Source organism: Vidua macroura, chromosome 15, assembly GCF_024509145.1.
Source record: "Vidua macroura isolate BioBank_ID:100142 chromosome 15, ASM2450914v1, whole genome shotgun sequence".
In the NCBI taxonomy this organism is placed as follows: Eukaryota; Metazoa; Chordata; class Aves; order Passeriformes; family Viduidae; genus Vidua; species Vidua macroura.
In genome coordinates this window covers 12,195,402-12,210,109 of record NC_071585.1, presented here as the reverse complement: position 1 = coordinate 12,210,109, position 14,708 = coordinate 12,195,402, and the positions used below count along the sequence as shown (strand labels likewise).

At 48.6% G+C, this 14,708-nt stretch overlaps 1 protein-coding gene across 5 annotated transcripts in view; it reads left to right on the top strand.

The window, feature by feature from the left end:
* FLT4 (fms related receptor tyrosine kinase 4) overlaps nucleotides 1–13,040 on the top strand; it is a 57,458-nt gene extending 44,418 nt beyond the window's left edge. For 3 of the 5 annotated variants that reach the window (XM_053990918.1, XM_053990917.1, XM_053990915.1), the window contains 13 exons: nucleotides 84–188; nucleotides 1,580–1,693; nucleotides 1,931–2,019; nucleotides 2,254–2,401; nucleotides 2,971–3,065; nucleotides 3,388–3,510; nucleotides 3,889–4,000; nucleotides 4,378–4,477; nucleotides 4,968–5,073; nucleotides 6,026–6,165; nucleotides 6,764–6,884; nucleotides 7,657–7,742; nucleotides 9,088–13,040. In XM_053990918.1, the coding sequence (XP_053846893.1) occupies nucleotides 84–188; nucleotides 1,580–1,693; nucleotides 1,931–2,019; nucleotides 2,254–2,401; nucleotides 2,971–3,065; nucleotides 3,388–3,510; nucleotides 3,889–4,000; nucleotides 4,378–4,477; nucleotides 4,968–5,073; nucleotides 6,026–6,165; nucleotides 6,764–6,884; nucleotides 7,657–7,742; nucleotides 9,088–9,307 (1,559 nt within the window). In that variant the 3' untranslated portion in view covers nucleotides 9,308–13,040. The other 2 variants (XM_053990916.1, XM_053990919.1) reach the window with 2 other exon arrangements.
* Nucleotides 13,041–14,708: the final 1,668 nt, after the last annotated feature.

Genomic DNA, 14,708 nt, shown 5'->3' with positions numbered 1-14,708 from the left:
CCTGTTGGGATTTTTGTTTTCCTTCATTCTATTCTGCCTTTTCTGCACCTGCCTTTTTTCACACTTATTCTCCTTGTCCATAGGTAAAGTCCTTGGTCATGGTGCCTTTGGGAAGGTGGTGGAAGCATCTGCATTTGGGATCAATAAAAGTAACAGCTGTGAGACTGTAGCAGTCAAAATGCTGAAAGGTATGTGAACAGTGAAGCAAAACATGCAATGTGTGTAGACAGCAATTAATGAGGCACCTGCCACGGAACATTCACCCTGTAAATTCCTGCCTTTTAATTAATGGCTTCTTGGCCTCAACACAGTTGGTCCTCTTTGGCTTCATTCAGCTGCACTTGGAGGCTGAAGTGGTAGAACAGACAGCAAGGACTTGGGGAACTCAGGAAATTTAGCTGTCTGCAGAGGCAAAGAATGAAATTTGTCTCAAAGGACTAACAAGAATCCAGGGTCCCTCTTTGGCATGCCACTGAAAGAAGTGTTGCTCCCAGTTGCCTTCTTTCAAATATGCCTATATTTTGTGTTTATGGGCCAGATCCAGGGGTGGATAAGGAAGCAGGTTGCAGCTCTTATCCAGCTCTGAGGGCTTAATTGGCTTTGCACCCAAAGGCTGGTCTATCCAGAGTGAGATTTTAAACTTTTATAGCCATACTTTCAAACAGGCATTCAAAGCATTATTCTGTAATTTGGCACCAAACAAAACACTGAGGCAGTCTCTGAGGCAGGCCAGAAGTAGCCTGTACATGGAAATCATGTCATGGCTCATCTGAAAAGTATTTACTCCTGTAAGTGTAGAGCTCATCTGCACAGCAGAGGGGAGCCTGGTGTGCAAGGTTGCTTTACAGATTTTTGAGGCAAGGCTCTCACATGGCCCATCAGCTGCAGCTCAAGAGGATGCTTCTGTCTCTCAGTCTAAATTTACAAACTCTCAAGTAAGACAAAATGTGTATGGGGAGGCTGAGCAGTATGAAAAAGGAACACAAAACCAGAGAACACACCCTGGGTGTAAAACAGAGGGTCAAGAATTGATGCAAGTTGGACACTTGAGAGAAGATGCAGTACAGAGAGATGGCAGGAGCATGACACTGTTGCTATTGAAGAGAAATCATCAAAAGATATCTGGGTTTGAGTTGAGACAGCTCCTATCTTCAATTGTGATAAAAATAATCAGATATTTTTTGTTTCTAATTTTCTTTCAAATTGTTTCATGGCTCGTTATCTCTGTTTGGGGGCCAAAAGGGCAGAGATTCAAACGGGTGCATCCCAATGAAAGTCTCAAGTGATGTTTTTCACTGCACAACTATCATAAAGAAAAATCTGTTGGGCACAGATTGTGTTGTTCTTTGCTCTGGGTCTCTGCACTTACAGAGAGCACCCTGTGTGTTACAGCAGAGATCCTGGAATCTCCAGACAAGGCTCAACATTTCATGTGGGAACATGCAATAACAAAATGTACTGAGACTTTGAGGTCACAGCCTCCTCAGCAAGATTCACATTAACATGCTGCTAGAGAAGGGTGGTGAGGGGGAGTGAAAAGCTCTGAGGAGGTGTCATGACATGGTCTGTGTGTTTCCAGAGGGAGCTACTGCAAGCGAGCACAAGGCACTGATGTCAGAGCTGAAGATCCTCATTCACATTGGGAATCACCTCAACGTGGTGAATTTGCTGGGTGCCTGTACCAAACCCAATGGTAAATATCCCAGGGCAGCAGGCTGTGCCTGCTCCCAAAAATCACAGCTTGTCCCTTGTGTCTTTTTGCTGGCCACATGTGTGATCACAGGCATCTGTGGGGAAGTTATTAGTGTGTGTGTGTGCACTTAGAGCAGATGTCACAGCTCAGCAGGGCTGTACATAACACAAGTTGTGGCAAATTCTGACCAGCTCCAGCCCTTACCTCTTGCCTTAACCTTTGGTCTCTTCTCACCAGGTCCACTCATGGTTATTGTTGAGTTCTGCAAGTATGGAAACCTCTCCAACTACCTGCGGACCAAGAGGGAAGGATTCAGTCCTTACAGGGTGAGGAGCTTCCTTTGGTCCTAGGGACCTGTCCCATGTCTAGGGAAGGAAGACATGCAGCCTAATGCATGATCTGACAATGTGACAAAGATAGGCTCTATCCTTCTTTCTGCAATGATAGATGCTTCCAGGCCAGAATTAGAGTTTAAGAACAGGAAGAGACTGTGCAGCTCATGGGTGCAGGGGTTACAGTGTGAGTTGCCTGCTGAGGGTTTTGGTTTGGTCCCTTGCCAGGAGAAGTCTCCCAGGCTGCGTATTCAGGTGCAGTCCATCGTGGAGGCAGTGAGAGCAGACAGGAGGAGCCGCTCTGGGACCAGTGACAGTGCCATCTTCCAGCGCTTCCTGCTGCACAAGAGCCGCAGAGCACTGCCCATCCAGGAAGGTAACACTCCAGCCTTGGCAGCAGCTCCCCACCTGGACCACCAAACCTGTGCCAGACTTGGCTAGCCTGGGGAATGGGCAGGGAATATCAGTGGGGAGCGGGGACCCAGCCTTGGAACTGATCACTGTTGCATGGCAATTCCCTGAACAGGGCATTGTATCATCTGTTGTGCCTTCTGGTGTCTATTGACACCAGAAACCCAGAAGGGAGAATTAAATCCCTTTGGGTATTTTAGGCTGAAGAAAGGACAACTGAGGGGGATCTTGTTGAGTCCTCCCTAGGACAGAAATAATGAGCTGACCTTCAAAGCCCCTTCCAGTCTTGTTCCCCACAACTGTCTCACTGACATATGCTGGAGGCTGGACTCTCTCCTCACACTTGAGTAGGTTCCTGCCTTATGCCTTCTGGCACCTAAGCAGAAAATCTTAGAGTGGAGCTGATTACTCCAGTTAGGACTGAGGGCTAACTGTGTTTCATTGAGAAACTGGCTGTATCCTGCAGTCCCAGAGAGAGGCAAAGAGGACAACAGACTGCCAATTTTCTAATAATTTTCTGTTACTTCTGAACAGTGGATGACTTGTGGCAAAGTCCCTTGACAATGGAAGACCTCATCTGCTACAGCTTCCAGGTAGCACGTGGCATGGAATTCCTGGCATCCCGAAAGGTGAGTTCAGCCTTTCCTTTGCTCATCTGATCTTTTGTGCATGCCTGATGAGAGAGACCTGACGACAGCCACCTTTCAGGTGACACACAGAGAGATTCAGTGATCTACTTCACAGTCCTCAGGAAATCTGAGACAGATGTATGTGCACAAAGCTGGGGAATTAGTTCTCTTGCATTTCAACCTCTCCTTAACCAGCCTTTCTTCCCATTTCCACCATTCCTCCATTACAGCTCAGGCTTATGGGGGAAGGGAGGTGTTGTACACTTTCTGGTTGTGGTTTCTTTCCCTCTTATTTTGCTCCTTCCTCTTTGTGTGCCCTCAGTGCATCCACAGAGACCTGGCAGCTCGCAATATCCTGCTGTCAGAAAACAACGTGGTGAAGATCTGTGACTTTGGCCTGGCCAGGGACATCTACAAGGACCCCGACTATGTCAGGAAAGGCAGTGTGAGTGCCATTTTCTCAAACCCTTTACAGATTAGGCCCCCTTGATGAAGAGATGAAAAAGCAGGAGTGGAATTACTTGCATGGCTGGGACCAGAAGCCATTGGACCAATGACACATGTCCTGTCCTCCTCCACCAGCAGATTTCTGTCTCCTTCCTTCTACCCCTCAGCCTGTCATTAACTTACTCCTCCTTATACTCTTTCAACCCCTTTTCAGTGCCTCTGTCCCTCTCTCTGACAAACCAATTCCTCCATGGAGAGAGGAGCAGAGCTATTGGCTCTGATTTCCTTTCATCCATTCCATCCCTTTGCTACAAGAAGGGCTGTCCTGGGACATGTTCCAAACTGAACATTTGTGTCTTGCCTCTCCCTCCTGCAGGCCCGTCTCCCACTGAAGTGGATGGCTCCAGAAAGCATCTTCGACAAGGTCTACACTACCCAAAGTGATGTCTGGTCTTTTGGGGTCCTTCTCTGGGAAATCTTCTCACTAGGTGAGTGCTAATGAGGGTCTCGTGCTGCTGAGGGAGAAACCTCTACCCACGTAGCAGTTTGTGGGCGAGTCTGTGCAGGACAGACATTCTGAAGCACATCTAAGGACTGATGGGAAGCGATATGGATGTAGGCAAAAATAATATGGAGGCCATATCTACCCATGAACAGAGTGATGGGGACACAGGCATGCAGAGGGGCTCCAGCTCTCTGAGGCAGAGAAGCCTGACTCAGGCACACCAAGAATTGGGCTGTGTATGAGTAGTGACCACACCTCTCAGTGTTCTGGGATGAAGGGCAGTCTCAAAAGGGCAGTCTCAAAAGGACTGGTTTCTGATGGCACATTTCATGTTCCTACCCTTCTCTGAACCTTCTTTAGGGGCATCTCCATATCCTGGAGTCCAGATCAATGAGGAGTTCTGCCAGAGGCTCAAAGATGGCACCAGGATGAGAGCCCCAGAGTATGCCACAGCAGAAATGTGAGTCAGAAACCTCAAAGATTCCAGCATTGGTCAGAGCAGAGGCCTCTGTGGGAGGGCAGAAACCTACCAGATCCCAGCATAGAGCAGAACAGGCCCCTCTGTGGGATGCAGACCTTTAGCCAGGGTAGGGGATGAGCCAACACATCCTTTGCTCTAGGCCATTGCCTGGAGAGCAAGGCACATGGGTTCTGATCAGAGCTCTCTAAGTGTCCTTGCATGCCCATACTGGGATGGGTCTGTAAGTGAGCACTGTGCTTTCCTGCTCTGAAGGGCATCAGAGGGGTCTGAATTAGCTCCTTGTTCCCTGTTATAAGTGGATAACAAACCAGCACCCTGCCAGTAAGTCCCTGTGCTGGGGGAGGGGGGAGGCAAGCTTTCCTTCACAGTGCAGGAACTGGCAGTCCCAGTGGGCATCATGTGGGTGGGAGCTGTGGAGTGGAGACGGAGGGGATTTCTGTGGTGTAAAACCAGCATCTCTTCTTGGCAGCTACCGTATAATGCTGAGCTGCTGGCACGGTGATCCAAAGGAGAGACCAACTTTCTCCGACCTTGTGGAGATACTGGGGAACCTTCTTCAGGAAAATGTCCAACAGGTGAAAACCTCTCTGTGAAAACCTCTCTATGTCCCTGCTCTGCTCCAGACAGCTCTTTCTTTTGTCATCACCAGCTCCCTCACTGTGCCCTCAGCTGACTCCGTGGTCAATGCAATACATTTGTGTAGGCCACCAATAGCACAGAGATTCCTGGGTCAGAGGTCTATTTCCCAGAGCTGTTAGAGAACTCATTTCTGCAACAGCCTTTTAGCTGCATTCTCATAAAACTCTGCTCCTTGCAGGGCAGCAGCCCTCTCAGTCGTCATTCTAGTAACTTCCATCCTAATCCCCAGATGATTATTTGAAATTCTTCAGCTGAGTCAAGGCCCTGGCACTCCTGCCTCCCACACACCAGCATAATGAAAACCAGGACTTGACCAGAGTTTCTGAAACTCTGTCCTCAGATGAAAATGTCAGGGCCATGTGAAGCAAACAACTGTTACATTACAGCAGTCAGTAATACAGATTTCTTTGAACGTATTACTAATCACTTCTATGTGGTAACTCACCAGGACATTTAACTGTGATGAGCATGCAGCTCCGATTTTAACTTTTTCTTGATGTTCCCTTTCAGAAAATTATAGCTAAATGCTTGAGTATTGTCTCATCCTGACGTTCCTGACTTTAACCTTTCAGCACTGGTTCCCAGCACAGGCATGACTAAGCCACAAATGACATTGCCCTGGAGCACAGTACTCTGTCCATGTAAACTGGAGAATTATGGGATTATTATGGGCAGTTGTTTTCCAGCTCACACACACCTCCATGCATCACTCACAGCTACTTAACACAAAGGTCACAGAAATCTCCAGCCAGATACTTTGTGCTAGAGAAATAAAATTTATAAACCAGAAATTTTCCTTCCCAGCACTGACAGCTTCTGCCTGTGGAGCCTTTTCTTGTGGGAAAGTCCTCCCCTTCTTGTAAGGCCATTTACTGTTCTTCCTACCAGGAAGGGAAAGATTACATCCCGCTGAACGACTCTCACAGCTCAGAAGATGATGGTTTCTCCCAGGTGCCTTCCTCTGCCCAGCAGAACTCAGATGAAGAGGACTTTGACATGAGGATACGCTGCCACAGCCTAGCAGCAAGGTAAATCCCCTCTGAAAAGGGCAGAGAGAGCCCAGCAGGCAGTGAGCAGCCTGACCTGCAAGGGAGCCTGAGGGATATGGGGAGAACCCAGATGTTTGGAAAATCCCAGGTGATAAGGTGTGATCCAAGAATTTAGGCCATTGCTTCTTGCTTATAAAAGCAAAATTACTTTATTTTGCTCATAAGGAAGTGCTGATTTGTAAGCCTATCACATTCCTTCTTCTCCTCCAGCTATGCTGCCAGAGTATCATGTAAGGAGCTTCATCCTATCTGTTCCTAACTGACTCAAACAATTAGTCTCAGGCCTCTCCTCTCTGGTGAACTATGGTAATGTGATGCCTGGGATCTATACGACATTTTTTGCTTATCCCATGTGGAGAGGTTATTGGAGCCTGATTCAGTCAGTCTAGTCTCCACTGCAGAAGTAGTATGGAGTTAAGAGGTCTAAGGTGACCCCATTACCCTCCCCAAAACCACCATTTGGGTCATCCTCCTTCCTGCATACTTTGGTTGCACAGTGAGGAGGATGAGTTCAGGTCCTGTTCATACAGGACATTGACTCTTGCCTTTACTGAATACTGTGTGCTTCTGTTGGCAGATACTACAACTGTGTCTCATTCCCGGGTTGTTTGACGGGAGGAAATCAGATCAGGTGTCCATCCAGGATAAAGACATTTGAAGAGTTTCCCATGACACACACAATGTACAAGGCACACCCGGTGAGTAGCATCTGAGTGGATTTGAGCGGGGGGCAGTCTTTTCTGACACCTTTACTGTTAAGACTGTGGAAGGAAGATCACTCCTATCTTATGTCAGTCTGTGTGTCATTCCTGTTTGGTCCATCCAGTCCTATGCACATTCATTTCTTCATCTGGCACACAGGGGTTTCTCTTCAGCATGGTTCAGACTGCCTTAGTGGGAAACAGGGAGGTTAGATATGCAAATGGGGGGACTATAAAGTACCTCAGAGAAGAGCCTGCTCTTCACCCTCTCAAATCTGTCAACACAGCGTGATTAAGCACACTGAAATCCTTCCAGGACTAGGTGAACCCAGAGTGTTTATCTGCAGCTCCTGTACCTTGGTCCATATGGCAGTGTGCAGTAGGGACCCTCCAGGTCTCTCTGAACTGGCCTGGTACTGATATCTCCTCTAGCAGCAGAACTGAAGTCATAGCTTTAGTCTCATAGGAAAATATCACCTCTCACAGATTTGATGGTAATACATCTTCCAGACAGGGAGCACTCTTTTTTTATTCCCCAAAAATGACACTGAACTAAGCACACAAATCTTACCTTTTTACATGCTGCTTTTAAGAAGGTACCTAAGAAAATCAGATACAGCAAAGCTATGGAGCATGCTGGTAAAGTGCTCCTACCCCTTCTTCCCCATCACACATACACAGGATCTCACCTCCTGAATGATTTCTCCTCCCTTCCCACTCTGATCAGTCGACAGGGACGTTACTGATAACTCCTGTTGCTTCCTTCCAGGACAATCAGACAGACAGTGGGATGGTTCTGGCATCTGAGGAATTTGAGAGGATAGAAAACCGACACAGAAAAGAAGGTGGATTCAGGTACTCCTTAAGCCTAGCCACTGAGGCCTCCCTGCTGCCAAATGCAGTGAGACCAGGAGGCAGCTCCTGGTATCTCGCCACAGGCAGCACTGCTTGGAACTTTCAGCTGTGGGCCCTGAGCCAGATAAGTCCATGTACTCCTTAATGAGAGGCAAAACACAGGAAGAACAGACAAGCCTGCTGTTTTCTAGGGTTTAAAAATATAAACTGTGCCCATCAATGAGAATGTGCCTGTTAAGATAATGAGGCGCAGTGGAGTGATGGTGTTAATGAGACTGTTAATGCTTATTGACATTTTCTGGAGAAATGTGTCAGGGCTTGCTCAAGCAGTGGCAGATGGGATGGGCAGAAACTATGTAGCTGCCACCCTCCTCCCTCCGCCCTGACCCATGGGGTACAGGCCCTGATGTGGTGGTGCAAAGATGGGACAGGCCTTAGGAATCCCCTCATGCTGGCATGGAGTCTGGCAGGTTGAGCTGGCACTCTCAGAGCTGAGGATGTTATGGATGGTTATGTCCTTGATCCAGGCTTTGAAACTGGAGAACCTGTACAACTCATCTCTGCCAGAGCAAGCTGAAACCTTGTCTCTGTGACAGTGTGTTGAGCAAGCCATGTCACCTCATATGTAGACAAGGCCAGTCCCAAGCCTCTTCCTCACCTCCTCTGCCTCCCAACATCACACTGGACTGGTCATTGTCTTTTCTCTTAGCCATAGCCCTGTGGCCTTTCTGCTCTTGTATCAAACAGTCTCCTGCTTCTTGTCCTTGTCCTCTTTTCCCTAAGGTATGTTCCTGTTGTCTCCTACACCTGGCGTCCTGTCTCCTGGAAAACACTACTCTTAAAATTCTTGAGTGTGTCCCTGCCTCTGCTCTTGTGATTTCTTGACAGTCACCTGGTATTGGCAGGCACTGAGATGGGACATATGACTTCTGCCCACATCTTCGTCATCTTCCTTTGTTTCCTTTCCCCCATCCTGGCAGTTGGTTTGTATCAATTTCTGTTATTCCTGCCAGGTCTAGAAGCAATTAAGGCAATGTCTCTTGTCTCTCCCTACTCATTGGGGTCCCAACACTTCCCTGTATCTAGAAGATATCCCAGTGGTATCTAGGAGAGCTGAAGTAAGTGTGCCAGCCTATGTGCAGATTTGTCACAAAACAAACAGGCTGTGCTTAGATTTGGAGCAAGTCCTGGTTTTGTGCTTTGAAATGGAGGTGCAAGTCCATTCCTGACCCTGTCTCTGCTGTATGCATTAGAAGATGAGATTTGCTGAAGCTGGGACCTCTCTAAGCAGGACAGAGGCTTTCTTGGAGTGCCAAGGTTAATTCTGTGTTTCTCTCCCTCACAGCAGTAAAGGGCCCAGTCGAACCATGGAGCTGTCAGGGGAACAGTCGGACCTGCGGGGCAGATGTCGGCCGTCATATGGGTCCCAAGTTGGAGGCCAGACTTTTTACAACAGTGAATATGGGGAGCTGTCGGAACACTCTGAGGATGGCAGCTGCACCCCGCCTGGAGAGGGGGCCAGTCCCCCCACTCTCCACGCTTCCTTCTTCTCCGAGCAGTACTAATGGCACCAGGCCCTGGAGGCTACTGCCAAGGCCCTCCAGGCACGTCATCAGGGTCACTCAGAGCTTCTCCTTCAACCTATGCCCAAACCCAACCGGGAACCTATCCCAAAAGGACGGGGAACACCAATGTCCTTGGAACCACAGCATGAACTGTGCAGCACCTCCAACTGCAGCTTCCCTGTGCCACGACTGGAGAGAGCACATCACTGATTCCTCATATTTCTTTTATTCCTGCACCTCAGACAGATACATTCTGCCCGAGAGTGGGTGCCTGTGTTCAGCACTATGGCACCTTCTGCCTAACATCCAGCCTCCACTCAGATCAGCTTCCCATTCAGAAAGCCCATTTCAGGTCAGATATAAATAGATCTGTCTTAGTCTCAAGTTTCTTCCTGGTGTGCAGCCTGAATGTTTTTCCTTGGATTGCTTCCTCCTCCCCTCATCATGATGTCAGCTGCTGAGCTGTGGAGCAGAATCAAAGGGAAGAAATCCCTAGTGGTATTAGCAGCAAGAGCAGGACGTTTTAAAGAGGTGTACAGAGAGATCCCAAGGGATCTTTGTAAATGTTCATGCATGCTGCTCATCCTGAGTAGGTGTCAGCCTCTCCATCTCCTCTGCAAGCTATACCCACACCCCTCTCATATCTGCTGGGGGAAACCTGCCAATCTGCCTTATCACTAGGATTATTTTAGCCATCTCAACACAGCTAGTGCTGAGTAGGTCATCAGCGGATGGCTAAAGTGCTCCTGGTGAGATAAACAGCAATTTTTTTGCAGGCTGTGTGCAAAACAGGTCCTTTTATGATCTCTGCTGGGAGCAGGTTACTCACAGGTCTGCTGCTCTTGCCTTCCCCTTCTCCCAGAATGGTGCTGAGGTCATTTGTTGCTCAAGTGAGAAATTAAAGCAAAGCTAGGTTAATTTGAGCTGGCTGCTAAACATAGAGTTTGCTGGGAGGAAAAAGATCAAAAGGGCAGGGAGTGAAATGTTTATTTTCAAGCTGCTGCAAAGCATTTTGGAAACAATGGAAGGAACAGTGCTCCAGCAATAAGGTGCTCTGGGTTGCATCCCCTTGTGTATTGACATCACTGAACACATGGAGCCCAACACCTTGCTGGGGTTCAAGCCCTGATTCTCCTGGATGGACAGTTTGCACCATGACTTTTCCTGTCTCCCAGGTTCCCTGACTCAAAGGAGGCACTCTCTGCCCAGCGGGCTCCTCTCCAGTTTCTTTTGCAGAGCTTCCAGCAGAGCATACTTGACTCCAGAGGATTAAGAAACAGTTATTTGCTGAGGAAACATCTCCTCACTTTGGTCTTTTGTTTTTAAGAGATACTACGTGAATTCAGAGCTCTGGGGAACCTCCGCAGCCCCTCTCTATAGATTTCTGTACTGCTGCCTCACCAATTCCCACCTACTTCTTTCCATCCTGCTCCCAAACCAAGAGCTCAGCCACAGAGCACGGTTACATCATCGCCTCAGGAGTCTGGATGAAAAGGCTCGTTCGAAGAGCTTGTCATCATCTCTTCTCCCACATGCCCATAGCTGGCAGAGCTCTGTGCACCAGAGCATCTGAGCACCAGGGAATTACTGCTTGTGGGCCACACCTCTGTCACAGAGCCAAGGGTTTGGACTTGTAAAACTGTGTTTCCTGTCAGATGTACAGCTTTCCCAAACTGTATTTCTTTTCCAGCAGAGGGTTTTACGCGTTTCCCGACGTAAGCCTGTGAGTCCTTATGGATGATGTTGCCAAGTCTTAATTATAGTTCTCCACACAAGTGTAATGGGGAGATTTATTTAGCACATGGGAAAAGCATGCTTGTCATTCAGGTTCTCTAAGCTTGTGCAGCTCGTTCAATGTTCCACTCCCTTTTTGTGTCAGAAGGATGACATGGCTGCAATTTCCATGGCAAAAAAAGAGGCACAAAACCAGACCAGCTTGAGCCAAACTGGCTCAGGATGTGTAATTGGAAACTGCGTATGATAATGAAATCCCTGACTTCTACTGGTGTCCCCTGAAGCTGCCAGGAATTTAAGCATCTTTAAGTAATTGTTACGACTCAGTAAGAATCCTCTGGCAGGAGCTGCTGGAGAGCCAGGACAAGGAAGTAGGACAGCCAACAGGGTGTAGGCCAGATCAAATTCTCCTGCCCTCATCTTGCCCTGCTTTTTGAACTGGTGGTTCCCTTGGCAGAAGGAAGGTTGCATGTGACTCGTGCTGCTCATGACTGGCATTGACAGGGGTAGAAGGTGACCAGCTGAGCTAAATTCAGGCTGCTCACAGAGTGATGCGCATCCACAGGGCCCAGACTCTCTTGTTTCCAGTACTCCATGAAAAGTTCTCTGCCTGGAAACAGCCCCATCTGAGAGAGGGCCCAAGAACAAAATAATAGTTAAAAACCAGAATTTCAAAGTACCTGTTAGTCCTTGTCCATATGTAAGGGATAGGTATGTGCCAGCAAAGAATGACATTTGCTGGGCATGGCAGGATTCCTCAGCAGAAAGGGGACAGAGGCATCTTAGTGCCCAGGCTGGTTGTCAGCATGGACATCCAGTACAGCTGCACTTTGTCTCTAGGTTTAGCTGTAAATTGCTCACAAACATCCTTATGGAGAAGGGTTATATTGTTAAAACCATTGTTAATGATCCCCTGTGTCACCCTGGGGAAAGCTCTTCTGTGTCATCTGATTTTTGACCATTCAACTCCACAGAAGTTTATTTTCTCTCTCTTGCACCATCTAGATGGGGGGTGGAATCAGATCCTATTGTGTCTGTGTCAACAGTATTGCATGAACAATGCAGCCTGATAGGAGCAAAATCTGGCTCCTCTTCAGACACTCCTGCTGATGAAGAACAACTGTAGTGTGGGATATTGAAGAGCTATTGAGACAATTGTACTTTTGGTATACTAAAGGTATACTAAAATTAGATGTGCAAACCTGATAATCCTTCTCATTCTCTTGAATTATTTCTGGCTTTTTATTTTTACAGTCTCCAGATAAGCATGAAGTGAAGCTGGTCTGTTTTGGTTTTAAGATGTGAGAGTGTTGTCTATCTTTCCACAACAGCAAGGGTGTATTTCAATGTTTAAAACCCAGGTTTCAATATTTGTGCCTGCTCTGTTCAAAATGCACTCTCTGTTTTGTTTTGTTTGGGCTTCTTACTGGAACTCAACATTGAAGTTAAGATATTTATCATCATCACCTTCCTTTAAAATGGCTGCTTCCTCTCTGTGCTGAGTCTCACTTTTCTTTACAAAGTGTTGATGTTGAGAGGACATTCCTCCCTCCTGAAAACAAAGTGTTGGGTCCCCTACTTGCAAATACACGTGTGTCTCTGAGGAAAAACCTGTGTATCAAGTAACACTACATTTATATTGCAATATTTTAACCTGGTACCTGTTGTTGCTGTAGCAGCATTCAATGTTTCAGTGGGCTGCCTTTGAAGCAAGTAGGCTAAAACAGGGGTTGTGTGTGAGTACAAAGCATGGTCTGTGTGTGTGTGAGTGTGCTGTGGGTGAGTGTGTGGGTATTTGCACGTGAGTTTTCCTACCAGTGAGCGTTATGTGAGTGATTGTAACTCACGTTGAGTCCTGTCTCTGGAAGTTCACGGTTATATATCAAACCAGTTAGAACACCGCTTCCTTTCCTCTTCTCCTATAGTACTTGTTATCCTTTGTCATTAAGAGTTTTGTTGTAATATCTAAATGTGAAAATGAATAAAGTCATAACTGGCAGCTGCTCTCTGGTTCCTGGGGCCACCTCTGCCCCTGGGGCAGCCCAGCCCCGGCCCAAGCCATCAGCACATTTTGGGTTTATGATTTTTAGTTTTGCATCCGTTTGCATTTCCCTGCATCTTCTAGGAAACAGCTGGATGGATCTTGTGGCGTTTCCATCCAGCATGATAGTCTGTCTTTTCTCATGGTGAAGTCAGATTCTCTTTGGTGAAGCTCGCTGGCAGACGCAAACACAGCACCCAGCCCTGTGCCTCGGATCCACCACCCTTTCCTGTCACCTCGGCCATGGGGGTCTCAGCCCTGGAGGTCTCCAGCCTTCCCGTCCTCATTCACTACACATGGGGAACCAGAGACCCCCGGACCCCCCTTCTCCTCAGGGAATCAAACCCCTCCTGGACGCTCTTTCTCAAGGCAACAACACCCCCCGGACTCCCCTTCTCCTCACAGTACCAAACCCCCACAAACCCCCCTTCTCAGCGCATCAACACTCCCCCCCCGCCCAGAGCCCCTGTCCTTCTAAGGGCACCCAACCCCGCCTCGGTGCGTCCTCCTCATGGCACCGGCCGCCCGGGCCGGACCCCGCTGTCATCACGGCACCAAACTCCCTGCCGCTGCCCTTCTCCTCACGGCCGCGACCCCTGCCCCGCGCGAGGCCCCGGCGGTGCCGCCGCCGGCCCGCAGGTGGCGCCCTGCCCCCGGCGGCCGCGGGCCCCGCGGGAAGATGGCGGCGTGGCTGTGGCCGTGTTACCGCCGAGCCCGGGGCGGCGGCGGCGGCACGGCTGAACGAGGTGTTCGCTGTGAAATGGGACACGAGTGGATTCGTGAGCATTCCCCTAAAAAAGAAAATCAGCAGGAGTTCAAGGAACGCTCAGGCACAGCTCCCTCGTTACCCCTGGGCGGACCTGTGAAGGCATCAGCACGTTTTTAGTCATTTGTCTGACTAAAATAATGTCCCCTGAGGAGCCGACAGTGGCAGAGACACAGCTGAGGGGACAGAAGGGGAACATCTCCGCTCCTCTCCATCGTCATCCCTTCATCCAGCTCCACCATGGGGTGAAAGCATCCAACAGGACCTTTGAATTTTCCTTTCCCCATCCAAGGGCCTGCCCATATGGGGAATGAGGAGATTGAAGCTGTTTTGCTGATGAAATATCCTATTTTGGTACATCCTGGAGCAGTGCTTGGCTGCTCCTCTTCTGGGGCCATGAGCGGTCCCCCTTGGCTGCTCTTTGCCTTCTTTCCAGCCCATCCATAGGACAGGCTGGGAGGAAGGTGAGGAACAACCTCCCAGCCGTGTAAGCTGGGATGGGGATGGGGATGGGGAACCAAGGAGGCAGCCCTCACACAGGCATTGGAGCACCTCTCTCCATCAGAAACACAGCCCACAGGAAACTCGACGGGGCAAAATAAAAACCAACCATTTCATGCAGTTAGCAAAGAACTTGGGATGCTCTGGCTGGGCTCCTTGTTCTGCTTCTAATGTGGCCAGTGAATAAATCCTCAGTGCTTTTCAAAAGTGCTTTGAGATCCTTCTCTGAGGGTTAGCACAGTGATAGCAAAAAATCCTCAGCCTCCCAGGACTTCTTGGCCCCTTCTGAGGACATTTCGGCAATAAAGCACATGAGTTTGCATCAGAATGATGCAGAGCTCTTAGTGCTGAGAAGTCAA